Raw genomic sequence first — 21,440 nt, forward strand, 5'->3', positions numbered from 1 at the left:
GTTAGTTCAAAAGGGGCCCAAGTCCAAGAGGTTTGTTTTTCCAGGAAATGATTTTAATTGCATAGCTTAAAGGGAGGATCACCAAATGATTAATACTTTACCCAGATTCAGTTCATAGCTTACAAATACTATAATATGAAGCACCTCACTTTTATCATTTCAGAGGACTAGCAAACTAAAGTCTCTGGACTTGGGCCCTTCTTGATTTAAACAGGGGCGCTGCCATATTGGATAACTAGTGCTGCCATCTATGGGATAAAGCTAAACCCATGCAAGAGAGGCCCAAGTCCAGGAATTCTGCACTAAATGCATTTTAAATGTCAAGCATAGTCAATACATTACAACGGACTTGGGACTTTTTTTGGACATAATCAGATAGCTTTTCCCTTGAAGACCATAAAACATATAATATCTCCATTTTGAAAAATTGTGGACTTGGGCCCCTTTTGAACTAACCGTTTCAATTGTATTTAAATACAATATATTTCTGGTATTCCTTAATATGTAATCTCAAAATATATGTGTATTCTTTTTTTTGTGTAAATTGATTTGTGGAGGAATGTTATCCTACATGGATGCGTGAAGATGCCCTGAGCTTGATTTTTTTGTTTGAAAGTTTTAGGATTCTGAACCTCAACTGCTGCTGATGGTGTGAAATGTCCCCTACAGTAAAATGACCTGAAATAAAAAAAAGGGCCTTGTGTTGTGAACCTCCTTCTCTGTGCTGCTTGCTTCACCAGCTTTAGCAGGTTGGTCCGGGTGTCCCCTGAAGTCAGAGGGGCTTTTTTTTAATGCAGTCCAAACTTTTGTTTGGACGCCGCTGAGGTGTGAGGTCGGCTGCAGCAGTGTCTGCAGAGGACGTCAACCAGAACAGCAACAGCAGCTGTTGTTTCAGCGGCTCGACTGCTTTTCACAAGCTGTTGAAACAAAGGGACCAGTGTTGCCCCCACCCCACCCCTACACACAGAAAGGTACATTTTTGGGGGGTTGACGTGGTGAATGGGCCTGTTTAATAATCTCAAATTCTAGCAAATATTAAGAATCCTTTCTGCAACAAAACTCTCATTTTTGTTTTCGGAGCAGCCAAAAGCCAATAAAATGAGGAGCGGAGTTTGGGGCCAGAGCGGCTAGAGCAGGAAAAGGCAGAAATATGGGGATGTGCAAACGCTGCAAGTATTCCCTGCAGCCATCTGGAAGTGTTTTACACCTTTTAGATTTCCCTGGAATGCCTACCCTCTGCTTATTTTTCATTTCTAAGTGTTTCAGACCTGAATTAATCCCCCACCCCTTTACTCAGACAAAAAGAAGTTTAAACGAGCAAGCAAGTACAAACAAGGAATTCAGCGGAGTTTCATTTTTGAGATTTGCTCTTGCCGTAAATTATCAAAGTGCAGCTCCCGTTGGATCTGCCCCACATGTGCTGGAATGCTCGTCTTCTCTGGGGTTCTTCCAGCCCGAGCGGCACTCAGAAATAACACTGAAATCGTGTCAGAAACCGGAGGAGACCCATTTCTCCGCTTCTTCTGATCTTTTCTGATCTGCTGTTTTTCACTTACTGATGATCAGAGACGATCATGATTGGGGAACACCCAAAGGAAATTTAGATACCATGAAAATAACTGTATAATCTCCTGAGGCCGGCTATAATAGGGGTGGGTGATGGACACAACTCACTAGTCTTGACCCAAAACAAACAAACAAACAGTGACCCAAAAAGGGAAAAAAATGTCAAACTTGAGCTTCATTTCAGCCATCTGACTTGTTCTGTCCTGGAGAGCTGGCTTGTGCTGGAAGAACCCAAACATTTGAACAAACCCCACACAGACGCTCTTTGTCCAAATCCCCTTTTCTCATCCCGACTTTCTGTTGGATCCAAAACCTGATCCAGAGCTGCTTTGGGATTTTTCCCCTCGTTCTTCTTCCCGCTGAAAGAAGCTGACAGCTTTTACTCTTAGCCGTAAATTTGAACAGAAACGTTCAGTGTGTAAACAGATGTAAGAATCATTTTGAAGTTTTAAATGAACATTAAGTTTCAGAATGAAGAAAAAAAGTCACATTTAGCAGAAAGAATTGTTTTTTTTTTACTTCAAAAACCCCAATCATATTCTTCTTTTTGCGTATTTCTGCCAGTAAAAGTCACAGACACAGAGCAGCATGGATGTATGTAAGTATCCTGGATGTTTTCTTTCTGCATATTTTTATAATGAGGGAATTCGTCTGAGGCGACATAAATGCTGACAGGAACAATAGACAGACGAGTCGGAAAAACCTCACAGCACCTTCTTCTGCAAAAACATCAATAGATTATTTTCTGATTGACACTCTCAGCCACTCACTTCATTTAGAAAGAAGCCTGCTCTCCCGCCCCCCCCCCCCACCCTTTGTGTGCAGAAAGTTGCTGCAAAAACTGAATCTTAAGAACGTTTAAAAAAAATGTAGTGCAAGAAAAGCAATCACGAAAGATTTTAAAAAGCAAAATAATTTTTTAGTAATTTGAGAAAACGTGTCTTAGTGACTAGAATGTTTTTTCTTCAGATAAAATTACCATTTTCCTTTCTCTGTTGGAAGAAATGTTTCTGCTTATTTAAAGAAAATGTTTCATATTTTAAGAATTTTTGACTCATTTCTAGAGGGCCTGTTTTTTTTGGCAGGACATTTGAATCAGGACTTCACTATAAACGTGGCTGTTCAGAGGACTTTGATGCAAAAGTCTTGTGGTTTATTCAGATGTGGACTTGAAGACCCCCCCAACCCATAGCAGACAGTGATGTGACTGCCGAGGTGTCCGCTGAAGGGTGGCAGCTGTCTTGCATAGGGTTTTGAACCGTCTGTCTGTTTACACTCACTTGAAAGCTGCACAGCCGTTTGCAGGCTACAATGCAGCTCAAAGACCCACTGTGATGAAAATGGTGTTTTTGGTGTTTTTAACCTGTTCGTGCATCATTTTTCTGATGATGACGGACAAATATAAAGAAAATTAAGAATAAATCTGCATTATTGAGAGGGGAAGGGGAGGCAGGGTTGCTCTGTGCCAATTTGTTACTCTGTAGAAACTATATCCTTTCTTTATTCTGACTAAAACGTCATAATCATAATGAATCAGATCAAAAGTTGATCGGAGTGGTTCTTTAAAGCTTGAAGTTGTTGCCATTTGAAATAAAGTGAGGCGGTTGCAGCTTCATGGTAAAAACATCAGAGCAGCAAACTTTCAGGACCCAAAGCAGCTTTGTGTGAGATCCTCCTTCCATTCTCTGTGTCCTCGCTGGTTTGACCATCTGGCCTCTCCCTCCACAGGAAACTGAAGCTGGAGAAGGAGCTGGCTGGAATGCTGTGGAGAGTTCAGTGGGAAGACCTTCAGTTCGAGAGCCCCAACAAATACCACAAACGAGCAGGCAGCCGCCTGACTCTCTCACAGGTAGATGCCCTAAAGACGTTGTGTTTTTCTGGTCTCCCCCCTCCAAAAAATGGCTGCCACAAGTCTTTATCTCCTCTGCTGTTTGATGCTGGAGGCTGAAGCGGGCTCCTCATTTATCCTTCCTATCACCTGTGCTGTAAAGTGTCCGCGATGGCACAGAAGCCCATCCTGAGCTCTGTGCCGTGGATGAAAATGGGCTTTTTCTCTGTGAAAACAGTCCAGCTCTTTGTGCGTTGACACATTCTCTTAAACTTTTCTGTTCCAGACATGCAGATGCATAATAAATAACTGTCAAATAGCCCCCCCCCCCCAGCATTATAAAAACCCCTCAGGTTCCTCAGGTGTGGGGTTCTGTCGTCTGGGTGCTAATGCCTCTCTTCTGGATTTCAGCTGGCACGTGCACGTGTTCATGAAAAGCATGTGCACAGACGGCTTTCACTGCTGCTGAGAGACTGGAAGCTCAGACGTTTTTCCAAAATGTTCCATTTTCCAGAGTGCCATGTGTTCCTGGTGTTTTTATACACACGTGGAGGTGTCTGTGGGTGTGTGTGTGTGAGTGTGTCTGCCTGTCTGTGTGTGTATTCATCTGTCTATCTATCTTTATCTGTTTTTTTCTGTCAAAATGCCTGTATACCTGTCTCTGTTCATGTCTCCCTGTCTTTCTTTTTGCCTGTCTGTCTTTTTCTTTCTGTCTGTCTTGCTCTCCGTATGTTTGTTTGTTCCAGTTTATCTGTCTTTCTCACTGTCTGCCTGCCTTTTTTTTCTGCCTGTCTGTCTCTTTCTGTCTCACTTTCTCCCTGTCTGTCTTTCTTTATCTCTGCCTGTCTGTCTGTCTTTGTTTATGTCTCTCTGTCTCTTTCTGTCTGTCTTTCTCTACATTTCTTTATTTCTGGCAGTCTCTCTTTCTTCCTTTGTGCCTTTTCATCCCCGTCTTTTTGTCAGTTTGTCCAACCATCTGTCTGTCTGTCTGTCTGTCTGTCTGACTGTGTGTCTGTACATTAGCTAATGGTTCCACACTAAAGACAGAACACGTCTTTTTTGTTTTTCCCTTTTCCTTTCTGCAGTATCTGTTGCCGTAAAGTGGAACCACTTTTTCAAATGAACCCTTTTTTTCCCCTCCTCACACTAAGACACCTTTTCTTCTGCCTTCTACCTTCTCAGAGAGGCTCCAGCTACGGCTCCTTGATAACTGCCCAGGGAAAATATCAACTGTTTGCAAAAACCGGCTATTTTAAGGTAAGGCTTAGTGAGTTCTGACATTTTCAACTCCTGCACACTCCACTCCCACCCACACATGTGCACACAGAGAAAGCTGGTGAGGCGAGAGACAGCAAGTGTGGGCGACTTTAGGCAGTTAATGTGAGCTGCTGCAGAAAGCATTAGTTTTCTCCCCCCCCCCCCCCCCCCCCCATACAGCGTGGACAGAACCATCTTTAGATTGTTGCTGCTCATCTCCATGTGCGTGAGAGGCGGATCCATGACACACGATGGGTTTTGTTTCAAGAATCAGAGCTGATTTGACAGCCATCAATGCCTTCCATGCTGATGCAGTTCATGAATGCATCATAAGCAATGGGGGGGGGGGGGGGGGAATCACACCCAAACTGCAAGGAGGAAGACACAAAAGACAGCAGTCTTACTTTGCAGAAATAAAAAAAAGAAATACATAAAAACAGTGACATGTCCTCCACTACAGCTCTCCTTTGTTGTTTTTCAAAGACGTGTGGCTTTTGTCTGCTTCCCCTCTCATGTCACTCGCAGGGAAACCTGGTGGCCATCAAGCACGTCAACAAGAAGAGGATAGAGCTGACGAGACAGGTCCTGATGGAGCTGAAGCATGTGAGTTTCTGCTTCACCACCAAATGGGCTTCAACCGTTGATAAAAACCTTCAGATCTCGACCTTCAAGATCCTTTGCATTGATTTAAATTCTTTACATTCGCATATTAATATTATGATTATTATAATTTAGGGGTCAAGTGATTAACAGTTGACCACAAATACATTAGCACTATTATTATAGCACTTTGAAACCCTGTTTTTTGTTTACCTCTGCAACTTTATCATGTACCATAATTCATCATTAACCATAATTATACATTATGTACATCGTTCTCCTGTGGCCAATTGCATTTTCTTTGACATTTTAAATCCATTATGTAAACAACCATCTAACCAGTCAATTTTAAGTATTTTTTTCTGTCCTATTTGTTATTTTCCTACAATTTTGGACTCAGTCTTGCTAATTTAGCCTCTGTCATTGTACTATGCAGCTGTAGTCAACATCAGCTTTAGATTATCCTCAACCTTTTAACCTGTGTTCACTTCTTTTCGGCTAATTTACCATTCAGCCACACAATGCACACCATTCTAACTTCTGCAACTTTTTAAAAATGTTCTAAAAAGAACCCGGAGCAGCTTTACTCACTAACTCTGACCTGCAAAAGGTCAGAAACATTTCAGGAAACATTGTTTGGCCAAAAATCTAAAAAAAACTGTGTTGTTTTCACCTCTTAGTTGAGGGCAGGAAGGCTGGTGTGGAGTAAGCCTGCCTCAATTTCCCATCATCCGTCTGTTTACACTTGCTCCCACTGGTTTACAGCTCCTCGTAACCCCAACCTAATATTAGCAGAGGAATATTGGAGCTATCCGAATGTACTAATCTGAGCCAGATACCAGCTCAGATGAGGAAAACAAAGAAATACACGGATGTATTTGTCTACAAGCGGACGCATCAGAATAGAGGGCAGGGAGCTTGTGGCTTGTTGTTGTATTTTCTACGTCACACCTGCAATCTTTATCAAACTGTATTTTTCATCTGCTCCAGATTTACAACTATTTGAATGAAAAATTATTCAGAAATGCAATTTTTAGATACATTTTCTTCATGTATGACCTCCAGTATCAGAAAAATGCTACAAGAACATGTTAAGAACAGCAAAAATAAAATGTTCTTTAAAGGGTCTTAACTACGAAAGATTTTCTTGGAAGCAAAAAGGTTCTCTCACTAGAAATAATAATTCTTTCAATTATAAATTCTAATCTTTCTTTTTCACCAAACCAGAGCCTGTTGAGTCTTTTTTCAAATGCAAAAGGTTAATTTTACTGTAAAGTTGATTTATATATATATATAAATTTGCAGAGTAATCTTCCTTTTTTTTACCATCAGCTCTTTGACATGAGGATGCAGACTGTAGAGCTTGAACGCTGAGTCATTGCTAGCTGTCCCAGTGTTTTCTCCTGCTGGCACAATAACCTTTGTGTTCCAGATTATGTGAAAAGGTGGACCTCTTCAGAAAAAATAACTTTCTTTTTTTTTTATTGTAAAGTTTTTCTGGTTTTGGACACAGAGAACAGTCTTTGTTAGAGCTACACACAGGATGTTGGTTGTTAATCACAGGAAGGACCCGCCATCCATCACCTCTGTCCTGAACATGAGCCCCAGCAGCTGCTGATCAACGCCGCTGGCTGGCTGGGAATCTTTTACAAGAGACCGATAAGGAAGCCCCCTGGGGTAGGGGGTGGGTGGGGGTGGGGTTAATGGGGATGGAAACATGGTGCGGTGCAGAGACAGACATAACTTTGAAGTGGCATCCACTTGGCTGCAGCTGTTGTTGGAGAGGAGCAGAGGACGGCCTCTCAGGCAGACGCCTCGAGGGGGAGAACAGCCGCTGCTGATGCTGGCAACCCCCCCCCCCCCCCCCCCCTCCTGGACATCCCAGAGGCCTGATGGGCTGTCAAACCTCAAAGCTTCTGCAAAAACCAACCAGATGGGAGGAGAGGCAGGCCTGCCAGTGGAAACTGAACCACTTTTCCTAATCTCCCCTCCTCTTCTATGTGCCCCCCCTCCCAAACTCTAGAGTGTGGCAGGGGAGGTTATGTAGGCCAAAGGGTAGGCAAGCATCTTGCAAGCTGCAAAAGAGGGGGCACTGCCTCTCCAGTTTGGTGTCAGGGCTGCCGTCGGTCACACGGCCGGCCTGAAGCTTCAGTCTGTGAGGAGCAGGAGAACGTGCCCCCCTCCCATCGCTCACACCTCCGTCTTTCACGTCTGGTCTGTCCAGCTCCACTTCAGCTCCACCTCCAGGTTCTCTCCTCCTCCCTGGCACACTGGCTCATTCATAGCCTGCAGGGTTTCAGCTGCAGACGTTTCTGATGAACTGTTGGCAGTTTTTCTCCAAACGTGTTGCATAAATGACCCCCCTCCCACCCCTCCTGGCTTTCCACAGGGTTTGGGAGTGTTTGGAAAAAGTGACGCTCACGGCTGTGTGGTTATTTTCAGATGAGGGACGTTCAGTTCAACCATCTAACCAGGTTCATCGGGGCCTGCATCGACCCCCCCAACATTTGCATCGTGACAGAGTACTGTCCCAGAGGCAGCCTGCAGGTAACACAGCTCTCCCTCACTCACCTGTAAGCGTTCAGTCTAAGTTTAGCTCTGGAACGGCTTCAATCTGACAAGTGACAGCACAGCAAAATAAAAACAAAAAACAAATAATAATAAAAAAAACAGTTTCCATTTAACTTGAATGTTATTGATCATAGAAATATATAAAAAAGAATCATGAGATGCTGAAGAACCAATTCAATAGACATAAGACATATAAAACATTCGATCATGTTATTAATGGAAGAAGGGTTTAACCCTGTAAAGCCCACTACAACAAAAAATTGAATAAAAATATCCAATTAGGGGAATTAAGATGATTTTTTCTAAACCCTTTGATAAAATCCACAAAAAATAATCTTCATTATCATTTTTTATGATACATGGTACATTTTTGCTCACAACAATGCTCTTTAAAATGCAAAAATGGTGACATGATTGTTAAGGAAAAAAACAGTTTATACCCACTGTATCAAATGTGATCCACAGTTTTTTTAAGTCTGTAGCACAAATAATTCATTATCAACAAATTTTGAATTCTTTCAACACTGATTATTATTAGGCTCACCTTAAAAGAGAAGGAAATTATGAAAAAAAAGTAAAATATTATGAAAAATTAATGAAAATAAAATTCCAAATATATGATTTAAAAATTTATAATTTTACTAGATTACTAGAAGTCATGTTTGTTCTAAGATAAATTGTATTCCAATAGTAACAAAGTTGTAAAGTGGGCCTCCTACAAAAAAAGCTTTTCCTTTAAAAAAATATTGTGTTTAGTAAAATAATAACATTAAATCTGATGGAACCCATCAGCAAAAGTTTTTTACATCATGATTATTTTGTATTGACTTATCAATCTAATCAATGACATTTACAATTATATATGTCAGAGCACTCACCATTAAGATTTCTGATGCAGTCTTACTATGAGGCTTTGCCCAGCCCACCACAGTAGCCATAGACCAATCAAATCAATTGTTACACATCAAGTACTGTTGTGGCAACCGTTTACATTTAGCAGCATTCATTCAGTTTTAACTTTTTAAGAGCTCAGATACTTTAACCTTACGTGGCCCATTTTACCTGATGGGCCTAATTTAGGTGATGTCAACCTATTAGTTTAGTTTTTGAATAGCAACAGATGAGTTATTGAAATTTTGGAAATTAGCAAAAGAGATTTCACGAGATTTTGAAATAAGCAGGAAAAGATCTTCTACTGCCTCTAGTGGAGGGACGATGAACTACAGAAAATATGCACCAACATATAGAATGGGATTTTAGGGAGAGTTTGGATCATGTTAGTCAGATAGGGATCTCAAAAATGTGTGTTTCAAATATGAAATGTATAGGGTTAAAGTTAGGCTTAAACCTAGTATGGGCAGCACAGGATCTGAGTCCTAAGAAAATATTACTAACCCACATGAGAGACCGGGGGAGATTTTCCTTTGAAATATCCCCTAAAAATAACAAAACAAAAAAGAAAATTGACGATTTAAGCTTTGAAATGCCACAATTATGTTAAGGTTTGACATCAGAATGCGTCTCTCCGATGCTGGAATACATGCCATTAAAGCACACATTTCGGAGTTGGTGTGATCCGAACTTTCCTAAAAAAAACATTAGTTCATATTTCCTGCCCTGTGGTTCATAATCATTCCACTAGGGGCAGTAAAACAGCTTTTCCTGCTCATTTCAAAATGGCCGCTTCCGGGAACTCTCCAAAAAAAAAAATAAGTATGTACAATCAGAAGTTGTAAAACTAAAAGAATTAAGTCAAAGTTTTCAATAATAAAATTGTTCATTTGTGCTTTAAATGGACATTTTAACAGAAATAAGTTATGTTTTTTCAAAAAAAAAGTTACAATTAGACTATATCAAGTTTCAACAAAGACAATCAATCACTACCTGTTTATTTACCATATGTTGCTGAAAATTCAGAGGAATTGGATAAATAATTACTTTTCAAAAATCTTTACTTTTTTGTAAATGTACAACTTTATTGTCATGAAATTACAACTTTTTCTGCATTGACATTCTGCATTAAGTGTTTAAAAGTGCAACTTTTTAACTGATAACTTTATTCTTGTAAAATTGCCGTTTTCTAATAATTTTGTGATTTTCTTTCTCATAAGTTAACGACTTTGTTCAGATCTGTTTATGGTGGTCCTTCTAATCCTCTATTGTTAAAGAATGGAAAATTTATTGATAATTTATTCTTTATAATCCAGTTCCACCATGTTAAAAATGTGTGGATTAAATTTGAGACAGTGGGTAAATAAGAATCTTCTTTCCTGTACAGTCATGTTGATGTGTTTGATTCCTAAACATTGTTGTAAACAAAACGTACACCTGACATATAACAATCAATACTATTTATGTCTCATAAAAAATGATATTGCAAAAATAATTGTTTGTGGATTTCATAAAAAGGTTTTAAAAACGTCTTAATTCCAAAACACTTGAATTTTCAGTCAGTTCTGACTTTCCAGGGTTAAATTGTAGTGGAATTGTTATTTTATTATGGCTTTGAAACAGAAAAACTCTCCTTCCTTATTTATGTGATTCCAGTGGAAAAGAACCAAGAGTTAATCTTGTAAGGATTCGTGTGTTTAGCATATATATTTTTAATTTGTTGAGCAAAAATATTTCTAATACTTTGCTTTGTTTCAAGAAAAATACAAACCAGGGAAAGATAGAAAATGTGTGAAGAAAATGGCATCCAAATGAAAAATATTATTCCTCTAATCTCATTGAGTCCAGCTTCTGGCTCAGAGTTAAAATGAACCAAATGGCTTTGATTTGAAAAGGAAACGCAGGTTGAACCCGTCAGACATTTGTAAGATTCTTCCTGAGATCAAGAAGCTGAAGTCTAAACCAGATTACTCAAAACTGCACCGCAGGCGAGTCTGTAAATGATTGTTGTCTCAGATAACAGGAAGCATAAATCCCTTTAAGTTGATTTTTGATCAACTTTGACAAGGAAAACGTGTGAAAAACCAAACAAACCCACTGAGGAACAAGCTGCAGATTGAGAGAAGAGCCTTTAGAAATGGAAAAAGTGTCACAAGCAAATCTATGAAGTCTGGACTATTTTACACTTTGCCAAACAAGCTTTTCCTCCAGTTTGTCTCCTGGTTTGAAGGAGGCTTTTAGCAGACGTGCTCTCAGCCAGCTTTCCTAGCAAGGCTGGACCTTCTGAAACCAGAAAGCTTGGACAGCTTTGGACTTCATCGCTCACACTTCAGAATAAAGACGTGTTTGAAGGAACGACCGTCTGCACGGACGTGATGAAGCTGCATCCAGCTGGGGGGGGGTTAGGGTTAGGGTTAGGGGGGGCTCCCTTCAGTTATTCTTTAATATCCTGCAGGCCTTGGTGCTGAACATTTCCACTTATCTGCCCTGAAGACGTGTCTCTGTTTGATCCCAACACAAACATGTGGGCTCTCTCAGCAGACAATGAGGGACAGTGTGTGTAACAGCGCTTTGCCATGTTCCTGCTTCCCAGGACATTCTGGAGAACGAGAGCATCAACCTGGACTGGATGTTCCGCTACTCGCTGATCAACGACATCGTGAAGGTGCGTGACTGCCGGGCCACGAAAGGCCAAGTCCTTTTGTTTACTCAGGAATGTTGGAGAAGAGGGTGACGCCGCACTGCTAAAAGAGTCTTTGTGCACCTTGCAGATATGCACAGAAATGTCTGGGTTGCCATGGTTTCAGAGGAACAGAGGTGTAGAGTGTGGCAGGAAAACACTGAAATGTATTTGTGGCACAGCGTTAAAGTGTAGCTGATGTTTCAATTTCATAATGTAATCCTCAGATTTGTTCACGATTAGTCAAATCGGAACCTCTTCTAAAAAAGAGGCCTTTGTTTGTCCGCTTGGTTTCTGGGCTCGGCTCTCAGCAACGGGACGGAGGCAGCGTGAGCCGCTGAGGGACGTTTGACTCACTTTTTCCAGCAACCAGCGAGCGCAGCTCCCTCTGAGGAGGGATCAACAGTTATTTTAGTGAAACTGGCCTCTGACCTGTCTGTCTCTTCTGCGTTATCGTGTCTGACGGAGAAATCACTGTTCAATGCCTGACACCTCTGTGCTGCAGGGCATGAACTTTCTCCACAACAGCTACTTTGGCTGCCATGGAAACCTGAAGTCCTCCAACTGCGTGGTGGACAGTCGCTTCGTTTTGAAGATCACAGATTACGGCTTGGCCAGCTTCCGCTCGTCCTGCGAGAACGATGACTCCCACGCGCTCTACGCCAGTAAGCAGCGCCTCCCCCAACAGTGTCCAGCCTCAGCAGCTGCTGCCGAACTCTGCACATCTGCTCTGTTTCCCTTTCCCTTTAGAGAAACTGTGGACGGCTCCGGAGCTGCTCATTTATGACCACCATCCTCCCCAGGGCACTCAGAAGGGCGATGTGTACAGTTTCGGCATCATCCTGCAGGAGATAGCTCTGAGAAATGGACCGTTCTATGTGGAAAGCATGGATCTCAGCCCCAAAGGTAAACAAAACTCCTGTACAGGCCTGGGGGTAGCAGGTTGACCCCCACCCCCCACCCTATACCCCGGCCTGCAGATAAGCCTTCAAAGCAGGGCTAAAAGGAATTTTGGAGTTCTCCAGGCATGGCACACGTGCAGGTCAGAGGTCAGGCAGGTGGAGGCCCAAAAACACAGCTCATAACTTAGACGTCAAATAAGTGGGTGCTCACACAGCACCGGATCAGAACACGCAGAAAAGGCATTCGGAAAAAGCTCTACCTAGTCATATGATAGAGTCGGATGACATCGTTGGGGCAACTGTGAACAACAAGTTGCTTGTTATAAAATTATTTAAGGTAGACATAAAGAACACACCCTACAAATCGGAGTTTAAAGTAGCCAGAACGCACCAGATGTTGCACTTTCCTGAACGACCGATGGTTGCCTTTTGTGCAATTTTCCATTGACTCACTTTTAATAGTCAGACTTTTCCCAAAAACAAGCATGTTAATCAGTAGTCATGACTGGCCTTAAAATGGCCAAACCTGGATGGGGCACGCACGAGATATCACGGTGGTAGAGTAAATGCTGTTACACACAGGCATGTAAGGGTAAAAGGGGCAAGTAGGAGAGATGAAGGTGTATCGTGTGGATTTCTTGCAGACTGTGAAAGGGTCCCGTTAGTGCTGTGATAAGTGGGTCCTCCGCAGCCTGACTGTTGAAAAAGAGGAAATTGAACAATCAGTGTGTAGTTAGTGTGAGTGGCCTACGAGCACGTGCACATCCCGTGCATGTTGCATTTGCATGGGGGTCAGAAGGTAACCGGCATATTACCAAGGACCAGCAGGGGTGGGAAATTCCAGGCCTCAAGGGCTGGCGTGTCTGCATGATTTCCAGATAACCTTGCCATACTCATGGCTGATTACCTGGTTCAGGTGTGTCAAGCCAATGAAACACGCCAAAGCAGGGTCTGTTGGAAACTCACAGGAATGCGGCCCTCAGTGCCCACCTCTGGACTAGAGTGTGGCAGAAAACCATTAGAGAGTATCACCCATACGTCATAGGTTTGTGTAGCTTACATGATCCTTACAAATACTTCACAATAGATTTACCACACGCACAACAATTTTACGTTCCATTTTTATGACAACCCTTAAAGTGGCTGTATGAGCCTCAAGCAAACCACAAGACACACCTGCTCTCTTCTTAAGATGCTGCCTTTTTATGGACACATGTTTATGGTTGTGGCACAATACAGCTAAATGTTTTCAGAATACCAGACGTTCTGTCGTTTCTGCGTTCAACAAAGTTATTTTATTATGGGGGCTTCAGACCAGTATTGTCTTTTAGTGTTTTCGCTCATACGGTCTTTTGTTTGTTGCTAATTTTTGGTTGGAAAAAAGAGAAAAATATTGAAGGAACCATGTTTTTAGAAACATCAACGTAATTTGAATAACACAAGACTCAGCAGCGCACAGCGAACAGCAGCGTGTGCTGCTGAATGTATTAACCCTCCTCAAAATCCAGCAATATCTTCATAAACAATAACCTTTGGCTGTTTCTCAGCATACTTTTCCTGCATTAAAAAGCAACATCACACCTCTGACACTCCAAGCTGCGCACTAGTAGAACCAAACCAGGGTAGAGCAGTAACAACAGGCCAACGCTTAAAAAAACTCAGAAATTCTATCGAAACACCAGAAAAAATGTCTGTTTTTTTCAGTGTCTATTTTCCAATAGGGCATACAAACTAAGGGAATACTGAAAGTAAAATATATGACCTTTTTCAGAAAAACACCAGCTCACTGTGAATTTGATGGCAGCAACACATTTGAAGAAAGTCCAGAAACTTTTGCTTCCTGGCTTGAGGCCCGGCCTCTTCATCAGCAACAGTCTATACCTCCAGACTCCTCCTCTCAGGCCACTTTGGAAAACGTTTGCAGAGTTTGACAACAGTTGCTTCTGTTTCTGAGTGACCGATTGGTTAAACATTAGTTACAGTTGTTTAACTAGTTAACTAAAACAGAAAAAAAGCAAGCAAAAGCTAGTAGACGCAAGATTAGGACATAGAAACTAAAACAGAAAAGCAAGAAGCACGATTTTACAAGATTAATCAAGTTGTAGAAATTAATATAACAATTGAGACTTTATTTTGTAGAAAAAATAAATACGTAAATCAGAGTGTTAATACACTGAGGCACAATCACACAACCAGGAGCTGATGTTGCAGGAACAAGAGCTCACAAAGCACCAGTCTTTGCAGGCTGATTCAGGGGCTACATTGACGATCACGGTCCCTACATACAGAGATTTCTTCAGATTCTCTGAAGCTTTTGTTGTATTTTTTGATGAAGAGATATTCAAAAGTCAGCACTGGCATGCTAAAAAACACGTTGTTTTTTTATGCTGCTACTTATGTTATTCTTCTTGGTTTAGTTTATGAGAGACCACCACTGATGCTTTACTATTGTTTTCCCTTTATTCCTGCCAACTGTTTTGGATTGGGAATATACATTAAAAACAAATGGTTGCATTCGATGCCCTGAAGTTCAAATCACCATCAATCAATCACATACACACACAAAAATCACGACTAAGCAAAAAAAGCAAACCAAATAATAATTTATAAACATGCATTTTATAAATCAAAACAGAATTCCAAACAATAACAGAATTAAAATGAAATGAAACAACATAAGTAGGAAATATTTCGGGGGGAAAAAGGAATTGCCAGAAATCAACATGAATGAATGTTAATGTTAAAAATGAATAAAATAAGAATCCAGAAAATGTAGATACTATGGAACATCACTGATTGGACGATGACTTCTGTCCACCTTTTCAACAGAAAGTTATTTGGCGTGGTGATATCTTCTGACAGAAGATATCTCTACTGCAGACGTTCAGTGATTGATCAATCTCCTCCCCAAAAGATCAGAGGAAACATCCTTCTGCAAACAATGAACATCATCATCCAATCAGGGATATCCCATAAAACCTACCAGTTTCCTACTTTGCTTCATTTTTTAACATTTAACTCCGATTTCTGATAATTACTTCTGTTTTCCAAAATGTCTTTTTAAGTATTATTTGGTTTCTGGAAATTTGTTTTGATTTCCAAAATTCAATATTACTTTTTTATTTGTTTTGCTTTTTTTATTCATGTGATCTTTGATAATCCTGTAATTATAATAATATTGAACCGTAACCCTTTGACAATCAGATTTAAAAAAAATCTTTCTTAGTATCTGTTTAAATGGGCTTGACCAGTCTGAACCAGCTGATAACCAACCTGTGGTTTTAAGGAAGTTTAATACCTGTTTAACCCTTTAAAAACACAACCAAGTCAAAATCAATTTAAAAAAATGTTTGTTTTATTCCTGTTGCCTTAAAATAAGTAATACGCTCAATCAGTGTTTTTAATAATCTGTTTTCTAAATGTGCTCTGCCGTTTAGAGCAGCCACCTTGCTCAGATAAAGTGACTGCTTTTTGCATACTTGGTGAAAGGTTACATTTTCAGAATAAAACGTGCATTGTCACAGCAAATACAGTACATGTGTGTTAAATGTAAAAAGGGCAAAAAAGTAAATTTGCAAAGACCAAGTCTAGCATTTTATATGCAGTACTTTCTATAATGAATGTAAGCAAGTCAGGGCGCCTGGAAGCGAGGTCTCCCCTATGGAAAATGCATCCAAAGCTTTACGTGAATGGAAGGACAACAATAATTACTTTAACTTCCTCTTAAATGTCCACAAAAGTAGACTTTTTTGTGTCAAAACATCAACTTGCTGAATCAGGCTGAAGAAGTGAAATGATAAATGATGAAACTTTTTTTTTTTTTGACTGGACCCCCTCAGAGATCGTGCAGAAAGTGAGGAACGGGCAGCGGCCGTACTTTCGCCCGACCACAGACAGCAGGTTTCACTCGGAGGAGCTGACCATTTTGATGGAGGGCTGCTGGGCTGAAGACCCTGCAGAGAGGCCGGACTTTGGCCACATCAAGATCTACATGGCCAAACTCAACAAGTAAGAGCTTCACACCCCTAAAAAACAACAACGGAAATGCTCAACACAGCATGTGTGGAACGTTGCATCCCACTGTGAGGCTGATCAGAACATTGATTAAAGATTAAAAGCAGCTTATTATTCATCACAAGCAGGACTTGACAAGAAGGACTCTTTACTTCCTGTCGGCCTGCAGGGTCTGAGTTCCCCGTTGTTTCCGATGATCTGCTGAATCATTCATGTGCATGGGATGGATCTGGCTGCATGCAGGCACTTGTGTCTCTTCTTGAGTAGAGCAGCTCTTTCAGGTCTCCTGTGGAAACAAAATGACACTAAAGCGTCTGCAGGGGGAAACATAACACAGGGCTCTGCTGTGAGATGAACTTTCAGAGATGTTGTTGGGGTCATAAAGACTTTCTTTTTTTTATATCACACAATCTTTTATTAGGAAAAATTATTTCTGAAATCACCAAATCTGCTAAATAAACTCTTTATAAACACATTTGGTAGAATTCTTTTTGGTCAGATAAATATGTGGAGATAAACTGAGACTGAGCTAGCTGCAGATATCATCGGCCAGAAGCAGAAATTACATTACCGGAAGTAAATCATTTCTTAATGCATTACAAGTCTTTTAATCTTAAAACAGTAAATATATTAGTATCAATCATGACAAAAACATAAGTATAATAGAAATATGCCTTCTCAAATTTGACCTTTAAATTGCTATGGTGACTGCTATGGTTGCTAGTACAACATAAAGTTTCAGCAGCAAGAGAAGCTTAAAATGGGGGCATAATTGACACTAACAAAAGTGTTAGGAACTGTAAAATAAAACATCATTTATTAAAGCGTAAAAACTAGGGTTACCGGTTAAGTGACATGGGAGGACTTCTGGTTTCGGCCAGTGACGTCTGCAGACTGGTCCACCTGAAAACTCTTTTCTTTTTTTTTTACCATGTCACTCCTCAAACAGTTTAAGGTGCTGAATCAAAGCTAATGGTGGGGGGGTCAACTGTGTTGTTACAGGTTCTGCCTGCCAGCTGCACTCAGTCTTGCCGACTGTCAGGCGTAGACATCAAGTTTGTCACGCTAAAAGGCAGCATTTTGAGTCACAGCAGAGCTGCAGCACAAAACACATTTAATGGTAGTCCATATGTCGCAAGAAATTGATTTAATTTCCCATTTTAGTTACCAGATAAGCACCTTTTTTATGAATGATTTATTATTTTTAGTAGTGAGTTTTCACCCTGGGTTATTTTTAAGGTATGAGTGTTGCGTTGACCAGGAAGAAATTTTTTATTTTATTCTACCTGTGACAGTGATAAATAGAGGTCTGTCTATCTAAAACACCAGCCAATCCATCCCATAAATGTTAACCTGTAGCATGGCTCCTTAAACATGTCAGGTTTTTTTCACAGGCGACAGAAACGTTTTTGAACCTTCGCATTGTTTTCGGATTGACTGAAACCATCTTGAATGAGTCACTTAGTTCAAGGCTCAACCAGGAAACCTTTTGGATGAAAAACAAAATCTAACTCCATTTTTATTTCTCTGTACAAGTCAGAAGAGTCAGAGGCTGTCCCTCTGACAGCAAGCCCTGGTATTATCCTCTCAAATCATAATAATTATTTTCCACAGTTGTTACAGTATGTTATAGCTGAAATGCGGCAGTGTTGTGACTTCAGCTTCCCCTGCAAACATGTGAAAGGTGGCGGGATGAAACCACAGGCTTTTTCTTTCTGCCTCTAAGGCACCTTTTTAACTCTTCTGTGCTCCCCGAAAGGTCCGGTTCTGCAAATGTTTCTCCCTGGTGAAGTTTGAGAGAAGAACCAGAGAAGGAGCGGGTGTAATATCTGAGTGATGCTGCAGAGAGATGATGCTGCCACCATCTTTAATGTTAATGTTTAAATATTTCTTACATATGTTTGATCTTCTGCTGCATGGAGGGCTTTTTACAAAGGAAAACAGGCATTGAACAGAAGATCTTCTTTAATGTTGATTTTAACAGAACTCATAAATTCCTTTAGAAAATCAATATTTCAAACCGTTAAGAGGAAAGTGTTCTGTTTCCCTGCATGTGTGCATGTGTCTGCTGCATGGTCAGGGACATCACGGAGAATAAAAATACGTTTTTTTCTGCAGCGCAGCATGTAGACATAAAGCCAGTCTGATCCAGTTTGAAAGTTTGTCTTCTAGTTTTCCTGACCTTCATGGCAGACCTTAAGTGTCAGCATGCTCACCCCTGTAGGGTCTGGAACAGTGGCAGGTCAGCATGAAACAGCAGCTGTGATGGAGATGTAATGAAATTAAATCTGAGCTGCAGTTTTGTGTTACCAGAACTGCACGAAAGCATCTGCAGGGTCATTTAATGTTTGACTCACAAAGCTCTGCCTGGACCTAAAGTCTGGGTCGTACATTGCAAAAAGTCAGACATTTGTTTCATAAGCAGAGCTGCAAGATAAACCATTGTGTTCCTCAAGGCCATGTCACACAGCCACAACGTACACTTTGTGGATATTGCATGGATGAAAATTGGTCATACGTGAATAGTTACAAACGTTGTGCTTCATACATTAAATTCTCATGAATGAATCACATTAAAGCCCTGGTAGAAGTTCAAATAAACCACACAATGAACAAAAAATCAACGTAGAACATGAACCATGCGTAATTATTGCGCTGCATATGCAATTCATTAGTAATTTGTTAATCAATTAACTGTGATATACGCGCCGTATACACAATATAAAGGTTATACATGGTGTAACTGTCGTGGAAAGCCACAAATTTGCGAATGCATCTTGCAAAAAATCCAAACAATTGCATAGGATTTACATGATAATTTCTTGATAGACTACATCAAATACAAGGGGCATAATTCTCAACCGACCAAAAACTCTGAACAGCTCAAAGCCCAATTCACGTAAAGACCCATCGGCCGAAACCCTCAACGCACATCAATGAATGTGAAACACTTTTCAACATTAGGCATTTATCACAAAAGTTCGTCATGGCTGTGTGGCGCGTCCTTCAAGAGGAATAGTTAATGGTCAAGAGGGCTTGGTTAAATTCATGGAATTCTCGTGTGTTTCCTCCATCTCTGAGAGTACCGCATGCAGGACGGCATCACCTGACCAATTTGTCAGTGCATGTCTACTGTGACCAGACTTCAACAAGTCTTTCTCATGGCAAATTAGGCCACTCCCCTAAACCCTGCAGCTATGTGCAACTGGGGTGTGGAGGCAACAAATAAAAAATAGAGGCAACCACACATTCAGGAGAAACAATTTAGAACAGGTGAGGAAGCTCAGCATTAGGAAAGAAACACCTTCACAGGCATGGGGAGAAGATGTGTGAGGACAGCGTGAGATTTGGATTAGGGGCCTTCCTACGGCACCAGGCTGCAGCGACAAAGCATCAAGCTTCCAAAACCTTTCAAAAGTATTTTTGAACAGAAAGAAATGACTCAAAAGAAAAGCCCACAACTGACCAGTAGAAGTTTCCTCCTTTATCCTCTGAAATTACTAGAAACTTAAAGGAAAAACAACATAGGAAGGAATTCTTGGAGTTTTTCTGCACAGCACTGGACTTTGGTTTTGAGAAAGAACAGATCTACAGCTGAATGTTTGAGCGAAGGATTCCTACAAAGGTCTGCAAGTCTTTCTTTGCACAAGTCGTTCATTTGCCAACCATGCAGGCAGATGTCTTGGTGAGCTGTTTAATCCTGATAAAGTAACAGAAATGAAAAACATCACAGCCATTCCAGCTCTGCTCTGTTTTATGTTTAAAATGAAACCTTGAGTAGTTTTCTATCATCTTTGAGAAGAAAGTGAGAGCATTCAAGAGGTTAACACTGTCTTCTGATTGTGTCATGTTCTCCAAAAACACACGCAGGGCTGTTATGGTTCATGGATATAGTTTACTCTGAAAGGCTAAAGACAAGCATGATATAGGCCCTATATAATCATTTTTGCTTCATGAATTCATAAACAAATATTGGTACATGACCATAAGAAGCTGTTTTTAACACATTTTTTTAAACATGTTTAAATCATAGACTATCGACAGCACAGATTAATATGGAGCACGTTTATTATTAAAGCATCATTCATTTTTCTTATTTTTTAAATCAGGTATTGACTTCTGACACCCTTGTTAACCCTCTGATCAGCCTGTTACCCATATCTGGGAGACATTAAATCCTGATCTGCCGAAACGTGTCGTTTCTTTGCAGAAACATCTAGGAACATGTGGTTGGACTATAGCAATTAGCATCTGTTGAAAGCTGTGAGCACGTATGTGCTGAAAATAGAGTCCTGCTGTGCCTTTTCCTCTCCTCCGCTGGCTCTGTAACACAACCAGGGCAATCGAGGAAGGGGGGTCGAAATCTAAACGGCTTGCAGAAGAAAGCGCCATATGATCGATAACCTGAGAAGCACTCAAGGATGCTCCTGACAGCTGGGAGCAAAGCCCCGCCTCACATGCGTGTTAATGCACTGCGCCTCTTCATCAGTAAATGCAGGTTGTTGACGTGACGTGATGGATGGCCTGTTATTTTCAGTGGGAGCTCTGGTTTGGGCCTGAAGGGGGGCTGCAACAAGAAGGGCGTTCAGCAGTAAGTGGGCGGGGCTCTCCTTACTGCCATGAATGGGTGTCTCTCACTCTTCACCATCACGGCTTCTCCCCACCGCTTGCTCTAAATATCCCATTTTTAAATCTCGTTTTAGCTCTCAACTTCTTCTGTGCCAATCGACAAAATAAGGGAGGAAAAAGTGTAATAAATAAAGAAGGACGTTCTCACATTTGTCACCCACATGAAGTCGTGGTACCTCACAAACTACTTCTTCTCTGTGAACAACACACCCCTTCAAAGCGGGATTTGTGTTTGTTTAGATTTGTCAACCCCCAACCTGACCGTCTGACCAAAATGTTCCAAAAATTATTTGAGCAAATGAGTGGAAGCAATGAGATGTGCTCAGTCGGCTCACCAGCCGCCAATATTTGTGTGATTTGGCTGAAAGCGAGTTTGTCACTCGCTTAAACAATAATGCCTGCAATCATCCAGGATATCTCTTTGTCATGACAAATCTGAGCCACTGAGGGAGTTTTATCTTGGTATCAGAAGGTAGTTTCTGTCTGCAGTGTCTTGGTTTGC

The 21,440-nt window shown here is 40.9% G+C and overlaps 1 protein-coding gene across 1 annotated transcript in view; it reads left to right on the forward strand.

The window, feature by feature from the left end:
* Positions 1-21,440, forward strand: part of npr2 (natriuretic peptide receptor 2) — an 81,450-nt gene that overhangs the window by 47,359 nt on the left and 12,651 nt on the right. Inside the window, 8 exon segments of the mRNA NM_001104658.1 lie at positions 3,295-3,415; positions 4,577-4,651; positions 5,177-5,254; positions 7,694-7,798; positions 11,307-11,378; positions 11,899-12,058; positions 12,144-12,299; positions 16,135-16,303. Coding sequence (NP_001098128.1) covers positions 3,295-3,415; positions 4,577-4,651; positions 5,177-5,254; positions 7,694-7,798; positions 11,307-11,378; positions 11,899-12,058; positions 12,144-12,299; positions 16,135-16,303 — 936 coding nt within the window.

The sequence above is a fragment of the Oryzias latipes genome, chromosome 12 (genome assembly GCF_053564925.1).
Source record: "Oryzias latipes strain Hd-rR chromosome 12, Olatipes_Hd-rR_3.1".
Classification (NCBI taxonomy): Eukaryota; Metazoa; Chordata; class Actinopteri; order Beloniformes; family Adrianichthyidae; genus Oryzias; species Oryzias latipes.